At 45.5% G+C, this 8271-nt stretch overlaps 1 protein-coding gene across 1 annotated transcript; it reads right to left on the reverse strand.

Moving 5' to 3' along the window:
• Positions 1-1441: 1441 nt before the first annotated feature.
• On the reverse strand, positions 1442-5123 carry A1bg (alpha-1-B glycoprotein). The gene is made up of 7 exons (NM_001081067.1): positions 5076-5123; positions 4964-4999; positions 4571-4879; positions 3979-4251; positions 3490-3786; positions 2733-3029; positions 1442-2004 (listed from the first exon to the last, which is right to left on the reverse strand). The coding sequence occupies exons 1-7, from the start codon at positions 5107-5109 to the stop codon at positions 1712-1714; spliced, it is 1539 nt and encodes a 512-aa protein (NP_001074536.1). The 5' UTR covers positions 5110-5123; the 3' UTR covers positions 1442-1711.
• Positions 5124-8271: the final 3148 nt, after the last annotated feature.

The raw sequence follows: 8271 nt of genomic DNA on the forward strand, positions 1-8271 counted from the left end.
TCCAGGGATTCCCTGGCTCCCCAGAGAGGTGAAGAAACCTTTTAGGAAACTGTTTCTGGCAGAAGCACAGTTCAAAGCTCTGAGGTCAAAATGGTTGCTATCACTTAGAATTTCTGTTTTCTCCTTCCCATCTCAAGCTACATCAGGAGTCAACAACTCTGAAGAGCATCATGTGACCTATTATGTTTTTTGGGTGTTTAAAATGGAGGTCAGTGCACAGGCCCTGAGAGCTTATTACCATTCTTGCTCTGTGTCTTAGGCTATGAGTATATCTTACTCTGCAGCCCACTGCACTTAACTAAACTCTATTTAGATGTGTATATATGAGTGTGTGTGAGTGCAAGGTTGTGTCTATGCAAATCAGAGGGGATTTTTTTCCGTTTCTCTTCTCATCCTACCATGTTGAGGCAGGATGTGTCTTCCTTCTGGTCACTCTGTCCTCCAAGTCAGGTGGTGGTCTGTTCTCCTTTCTCTCCTCCATCTCACTGTAGGAACAGTGGGATTATAGATACATGCCACTTGTGTATTGCATCCTTCTTATTTATTTATTTTATTGTAGACTCTAGGTATCAGCTGAGGTTGTGACACTTGTGGGGTAAGAGCTTTCTCATTACGTATTTGCCCTGTCCTAGGCTGTATCTTCTTTAAGAACAGGGACCATGTATTGTCTGTCTTTGAGATCACCACTAACAAAATTGACCTCTCAATTTTTCTCAACTTCCAATTAGAATTTGTTGGTTATAAAAAAATTAATGAATGAAATGATTCTTCATATTTAAAGCCTGAGTCAGTATTTTAACATCCAAGTAAGAGGTGAAAAAAAAAAGAGCCCCCTCTGAACAAAGGCACTGAAGGATCAGTGGTCACAGGGAGACATAGTTTATTTGGGGACCATGAGCATTGGGGTTTTGGTGGGGTACACAGCAAAGAGGCAGGGTGGTTTTGAGTTGAGGGTCCTAGTTCTGCCTCAGGGATCAACTCTTCAGACCTCAGTCTCAGGTTCCACTGAGGCCTGAAGGGAACAAAATACTGGCTCAGCTCTGAAGATGTTTTGCTGTTTTGATTTTTTCCAGTTGAGTTACTTCAGACAATGAATTGATTTAGACACACTCTGATGCCATCCATCAGATTATATTTGTAAGATATAAAAACACAGCCAGAACCCTTAGTGTAGTATTTTCTAACTTACTGCTAGGGTAGGCACAGACCCTTCCAAGCTAAGATAGACTTAATTAGAGCTTCAAGCTGCATGTATACACATGCTGGAAGAGGAAGAAATGCTTGGGAGCTATGAGACAGCCAAACAGAGATTGGCTTTTACCTTTATATCCTTAGGATCTAAACCCAAGCCTCTCCTCTTTACAGACACCATATCCCAGGCTTGGAATAACATCCTTCTGGATCTGCAGCTGCCTTAGATGCACAAATGAAAGGCATGCTTTAAACAAATTTTTACTTGACCTTTATTAAGTCCAGAGAAAATGAAGTTATCTTACATTGAGAAGAATGGGTATTATACCTGTCTTGAACCCTTCCCAAGAACACTTTTTTTGTGTCTGCAGCCACATTAGCGGCCTAGACAAAGAAATGGCTTCATTGACTCAGCAAGTTGCCACAGGGCCTTTCCACACTGACCTTGGTGAAGCAATTAGCCAGTGTACAGCTCTGGAAATATTAAGAACCCAAAACCTCAAACACAGCTCAGGAGAGCCTAACCTTCTACTATAACCTCCACAGGGTCGCTGATCCCTGATTCAAATGTGAAGGGCGGCAGGGCCGTATAGCGGCAGCTGTAGTTGCCTGCATGTTGGGGACCGACGAAGAGCAGCTTCAGGTAAGCTGAGGTGCTTCTTGTGGAGGCCACCGCGAAGGGTGTTTTAAAGCCCTCACGTACCAGCTCCATGCTGACCCTAGGCACATGGCCGTGGCATCGAAAGATGGCTTCCTGACCCAGATGTACTGTGCTTTTCCACAGAGCTTCCAGCCTTGGCTTGGGTGGTGGCCCTGTAAGGGAGGATGGTAATGAAGTTGTGGCATCTCCGGCCAGAGCAGTTCCTATGTTGGATCTGCTCTAGGTACTTCTTTTATGCCATCACTCTGAGTGACACAGCTCCCTCTCCTGCCTTGTGTCATAAGTGCTGGTGTGGGAACTTCGGCATCTCATCTAGGTATTTAACATCCAAAGTCACAAGGGTTGTGGGATCTCTCTGGCCTTGGCCTGTCCCATGGGGTATTTCAAAGGGTACCCAAAGTTTTGAAGCTGTGAAGAGTCCCTTCAGAAAAGTACTTCTGGCAGAAGCACAGTTTAAAAGTCTGAGGTCAGAACCTAAGTCTGGGCCAGACTTCTGATCCAATAACCCCAAGATCTTTAGAGTTCTATAAAAATCAGATATTAACTCAAAGATAGTCAATGGCATGAGTGGCTCTGAGATACAGGCATCATCGGGAAACCGAGGCATGGGAATATGCATTTGAACACATACACAACCCCCTTAGATCCTAATACCATTGAACTTCATTGGACCAGTGGCCTTCCAGCTCAAAGGTTGGGAAACAAACCAGATTTGCATGTTTCACATTTGGGGAAGGCCTCTTCAAGGTTCTCAGAGCCCAATACTTCATTAAGGTATAACCCGGAAAGGATGGCTCCTCACAGATCATAACACAGGAATACTGGTCCCTACGTAAGTAACCCTCTGTTCCTCCCACCCTCGTGGCCACTTTTAGCTTACCATTCACCCGCAGCTCCACGGGCTCACTGGAAGAAGATCCTGAGAATGGCGGTGCCTGTTCCATGTAGATACAGCTGTAGTTTCCAGAGTCTATTGTTGAGATATTGTGCAGCTCAAAGACTGCTTCGGTCCCAGACGAATTCAGCATTTGCACCACAACTAATTCCGGTTTGCCCTGGCGTTGCAGGCCAAAGCGCAGGCCGGATACGGGTGCAGTACATCGAAGCTGCACCGTTGAACCAGGCTCAAGGTCCCTACTCGATGGCTCTGCAGTAAGTACCGGAGCTTGTAGAGTCTCTGTAAAGGAGCAAACATGTTGGCTCAGCCTGAAGACATGGCAGGGGCCCTGTACATGTTCCAGCCTGTGCTCCAGCTAAGCATTCTGCTTAAAGTGACCTCCCTACTCCCTCCTTTGCCTGCTTCTGAAGGGCACCATAAAGCAGCATTGCTTAATACCATGCCATCCCTTCAACATCCCAGCCCTGCCAGTCTGTTGACAGCCAGCAAATCTACTTCGTTCCTGCTAGGATACAATGAGGGGTGGAGCCCCACTGAAGTCTGGGCCAGTCGTTTTTGGTGACCCAATTCTTTCCAGGGTTCCAGGTTGCTGTATTAATTGTCCTACTTAGAGCTTGGGACGCCAAGGCTAAGTGGGCTCAATACGTTCATATTTGGAGGTTCTGTTTTGGGATCCCCATTCTGCTCACTTCAGATCATCATCTTTGCCTTTCAAAGGTCACCCTGTTAGGAGACTTACCATCACTCCACATTAACTCTACGGGCTTGCTGTCCTCTGACCAAACGTGCATGTATTTGTGCATCCGGTAGCGGCAGGTGAAAGGACCTGGGTTATCCAGTTCCTTCAAGTTCACATAGTACAGGATAGCATCTCTGGTGGGGCTAAACCCATGAATTTTCAGCACCTTCCCTCCTTGCCTGAGTTGGAATTCAGCTGCATTCCGAGGAGCTTTGCAGGCAAGGGTCTCATATGTCTTCTGGGGGTAGATCATTAGGTAGTTTCCCATCAAACACAGAGTGGGTGGAGCCTGTGAGGCTGCAAGCCAGGGAAGAGCACTGAGTGAGGAGTCCAGGACACTCTGCTTTGTAGGGTGGCACTGAGAGCTTCCCTCTGTTCAGCCCCCAAACCTCTGACATTCTGTGACAGCTCAGGAGCAACTGGCTTATCTTTGGGCACTACGTGTCAGGTCTTACACAAAGCTTTTCAGTATCGGGGTTTAACACTCACCATACATCTTGATGGTCACAATATCACTGGGCTCAGAGGGTTCACCTGCTGCATGGGTTAGGTAGCTGCAGCTGTAGTTGCCAGGCTTGTAGATTAAAAAGCCAGCTGTTCCCTTGTGCTGGACATCAGGTTTCTGGACGCCATCCACTCCTTCCTGCCTCAGCAGGTAGGTCACACCCCGCATTGCAACCTGGCACATCACGTATACAGGCAGGCCACCAGGTGTGATCCAGTCGACTGGATCAGCATGAGCCAAGGGCCGAGGCAAGGGCTCTGTGGGTGGGAGAGGGGATATAGGTGAGTGCCTCAGTCTTATTGCCGGAGACTCTGAGAGTATACACTCTAGATTCAGAAAATAGAAAGGAGTCAGGGCCAGCCAGAGCAAGGGAAGTGGGGTTGAGCAAGAGAAAGGGTACAGAATACTATTCTGTGATGGGTGGGTCCCAAGAACTCAATGGAATTCACCACTTACAAGCCTCTAGGGGCCAAATAAATGTGTCCACTTGATAGAGGATTGAACTGAAGCAAAGAGATAGCAGGTCAGGTGGATCGAAGCTTCTCCATCTATTTTCCCAATTATCACCTTGCTTACCTTTCCCTGTCACCTCCACAGCATTGCTTAGCATGGTCCACTTGTTCAGTGCTGGCAGGTGAATGTCAACAGGGGGTTCCACGCCACATCTGCAGCGGTAGATGCCACTGTTGTTACTTGTAATGGCCCCCAGGGAAAAGCGGTATGACAGCACCTGTGTCTCAAGTCGGACTTGACTCAGGAACCACCCGTTCTGGATCAGCTCGAAGACCTTAGTCGGCAAATCAACTGCACACACCAGGGTCAGGTTTGCCCAGGGTTCCAGCAGGGACTGAGGCTCTGCCCATAGTTTAGGTTCACTGCCAGAATCTGGAAAGCAAAGGAGTCAGGGTTAGCTTGCAGCTTTTAGAAAAATGGGGTTCCCCGTAACCCATAGGCCATTGCTGAACTTACCGAGCATTAGAGTATTTCCTGGGCCCAGAGTGAACCCTGTAGAGATAATAGTGTGTGAGTCTCCATTCATACCACACCTGCCCCAAAAGTTCTAGATCTCAGGACATCTCACCCCAGAGCAGCAGTACAGTAGCCAGCAGAGACATGGCGGGTCTTCAGTTCAGCAGGAGTGTCTGTAGGGAGCATCTGCGGTGGCAAATTAATCTGAGGCCCTGACCTTGTACTTTGTTTGCCCTTCCTGGAAGGTAGGGGCAGAGAGGCAGCTGCTTGGCATGGGAACAGCGGGGATTCAGCAATAATGCTAATCAATAATAATGCGTAATTATCAAGACAAACTGATAATAACAGTAAAATCCTCTTATCCTGTCCTGACTAGAGCCAGGTGTGAACACGTGCCAGAACTGTCACTGACCCATGGGGACACTCTCACCCAAAGAACGAATCCTCCTTTGTCACTTTGTAAGGTTCCAGAGAGGCTGTTCTTGCTGCACTGTGGACTTCACGAGGAGGCAGAGTGGAGTAAACACCTGGGAGGGGCTCCTGCAAGGCCTAATACTTGTCAGTGGACCCATATGGCTCTCCAGCAAAGCCTCTTCCATAAGGAACTGACAGTGTGTCTCCTAGATGGCCATGCCTTCCTATTTCCATGTGTCCTCAACCGAGAGGACAATGGCAAGAAGGCTGGCATTGCCACTCTAAGACACTGCAGCCTGCAAGGCACCTGATGAGGGCTTAATTCGGCACTCCCTGATCCCCCCAGAAATCTCTTGTTAAGTCAGTATCCTTCTTCCAAATGATGATATCTAAGGGCCAGCTGAATCTCAGCATTGGCTTGACTCACACCCATCGCAGTAGGATGTTCTAAGCTGAGCTTATTTTCCCTGGTGCCTCAAATCACGATTGAAACCTCTGCAGTTTAAGTTGTTTTTCTTTATTTTTCTGAGTATTTTTGTCCTTTTTGTTATATTAAAGCTATTCATTTCTTCCTCTCTGGTTTCTAATATCTCTTCTCAGACTCTCTTGTTCCTTCTCTAGAATTATCAAGTAGGAAACAGCTCATACTTTTATAAATATATGTCCTTATTTCATGAGGACCCCAACACATCCTAAAATACACATAGAGGAACAATCAAATTTGAAGTGAAAGAAAATAGTGAACTTTTTTTCTGCATAGTGCTCATTTCTCTCTATTTTATCTAGAGAACCTGCTATGTATAGGTACCAGGCTTACAATCTGATAAAAATACATTAATATAAATTTTCAGTCACAGCAATGGAATTTCTATCAGTTTTGTTTTTGGAGTCATGGTTTTTTGCCATCATTACATGAGGAACAAGTTGGAAACATTTAATGAAATTAATTTACTTTTTCTGTTTCTGGAGGAGTAGCAAAACTACCTTGATACTTTCAGAAGAGGCGGCAGTAAAGTTGCAAAGGTAAGTGAGTGATTGTTGGGTTTTTGTTAAGTGTTCAAGCACATGCCAGGTAATCCCACCTAGAAGGGAAAGTGAATCAGAAATCATACTCCCACAATACCATTCTAAGAGGACTTCTACCTGTCCTTCCCCTGGGAGAAGTGCATGTGGCTCAGGTTAGGACAGACTGATGCCTCTTCTCTATCCCCTCCCAAAGATTCTAAGGAGTTACTCGGTGAGCCAAGGGGCCATGACAAATCAGATATAAGCACACACAATGGGACCAGTACTAACTGCTGGCATTCAGGAATGAAGATGGTATATCAAGTTTCCACACACCTTGGAGCTTAAACAGCAGAAGGGTATTCCTCAAAGTTCTAGAAGTCCAGTATATGAAATCAAGAGGTTTGGGAGGTCCTGGTTTGTCCTTGCCTGTTTTTAGGACTTCAGGGATGTTGGGAATCTTTGGCAATGCTTAGCTTGTAGTTACCTCACTTTGTTGTTTGAGCCTGTTCTTGGTATCTATTTTCTTCTCTGTGACTAAATTTCTCTCTCCTATGAGCACACCTGTATCTGGCTTAGGTTCCATTTGACCTACTATTGAAGGCATCTGTAGAGACACTATTTCTCTTCCAGGTCACAGTCACAGCTATGAGGATTAGAAGTATAGGATCTATAGAGAGCAGAGGTCAGCACACAACAGCTGTCTAGGGAGTTGAAGAAGCTGGAGCTGGACAGAAGATAAGAATGGACCTGATGCTAAGGGTCTCTTGGCTCACAGATGATAGAATAAGTTTCTCAAATTTCTAGTGTGCACCTGGAATGTCTTTTCTCTGTATGTGAGAAATTGTCCACAAAGAATGGTGCCTTGGGTTGGTGCATTGGAGAGAGTAAGTCACTAACTATAATTCTGAAGAGCACTCTAGCTTACTTTAAAAGTATCATATCCAAAACTCAGGAAGCAGAGACAGGTAATCTCTGTGGGTTGGAGGCCAGTAATTGAGAGTTTCAAGTCAGCCATCCAGAACTACATAGTGAGATGTCTCAAAAATAATCCTAATTTTTTTTGTCTGTGTGAGCAAGAAGGGGGACTTTGAAATTTTGATCCACCTCTGAAATTTGATATTTTGATCTATCCCTGTAATTTGGAATTGATCACCCCAGCGCACAACTCCTACTCTGTCTTCTGTTTATCAAACAACATATTTTTTCATGTTCTCTCTTTTCCATCACAAATGATATACAGATAAACAATTATTTCCTGAGTCTTGCTTATATTCCAATAGTTCTCTTAAGTAGCACAATATTAAAACTAAATCAGGGGGGAGCTGTACATGAGCCATCTAACCTTCAAAGCATTTATATGTAGTCATTACTTTAGCCTGCCAAAGGCCCTTTGGAAGTGATGCTATAAACCTCCCCATCATTCAGTAAAATGACCCAGTACTGGAAGGAACCATATGTGGTTCTGCTGGATCCCTAAGTTTTAGCTCCCACATATCCTACCTAGCCAGAAGTTCAGTGCTCTACCTTCTAGTGGGGTGTGGTGGTGCAGAAGTCCTGCAGATTGGCAAGAGAAACAGTGTTCATCCCAGATATTCAGTTTATTATCTATACCACGGACCCTATGTCAGCAGAAGACACAGTTGCCTATAGTACCTAGGATCTTACTCCCCATGTTCCCTCAAGACTTTCCGCTATGGGAAACTTTCTAGGTCACGGTATATGTAATTGTCCTCATTCTGACATCATGACCCTACTTAACTGGGTATGTTCTGGGTTGAGTCCATCCTTGGCACAAGGGGAAGGCAATGTTTCCTCATGCTCTCCAGTTTCCCCCTTCCTGCTTTGTAGGTTTGTCCTTCAAACACTTTTCAGAATTCATTTATACC

The sequence above is a fragment of the Mus musculus genome, chromosome 15, assembly GCF_000001635.26.
Source record: "Mus musculus strain C57BL/6J chromosome 15, GRCm38.p6 C57BL/6J".
NCBI lineage: Eukaryota > Metazoa > Chordata > Mammalia > Rodentia > Muridae > Mus > Mus musculus.

What these genes read in the sequence shown, in the direction of transcription:
- A1bg (NM_001081067.1), bottom strand. Translation starts at nt 5,109, where the DNA reads ATGTCTCTGCTGGCTACTGTACTGCTGCTCTGGG. An exon ending in TACTGTACTGCTGCTCTGGG is followed by an intron (nt 5,000 to 5,075) that starts GTGAGATGTCCT and finishes TTATCTCTACAG; the next exon opens with GGTTCACTCTGGGCCCAGGA. An exon ending in TGTGACCATCAAGATGTATG is followed by an intron (nt 3,787 to 3,978) that starts GTGAGTGTTAAA and finishes CCTGGCTTGCAG; the next exon opens with CCTCACAGGCTCCACCCACT.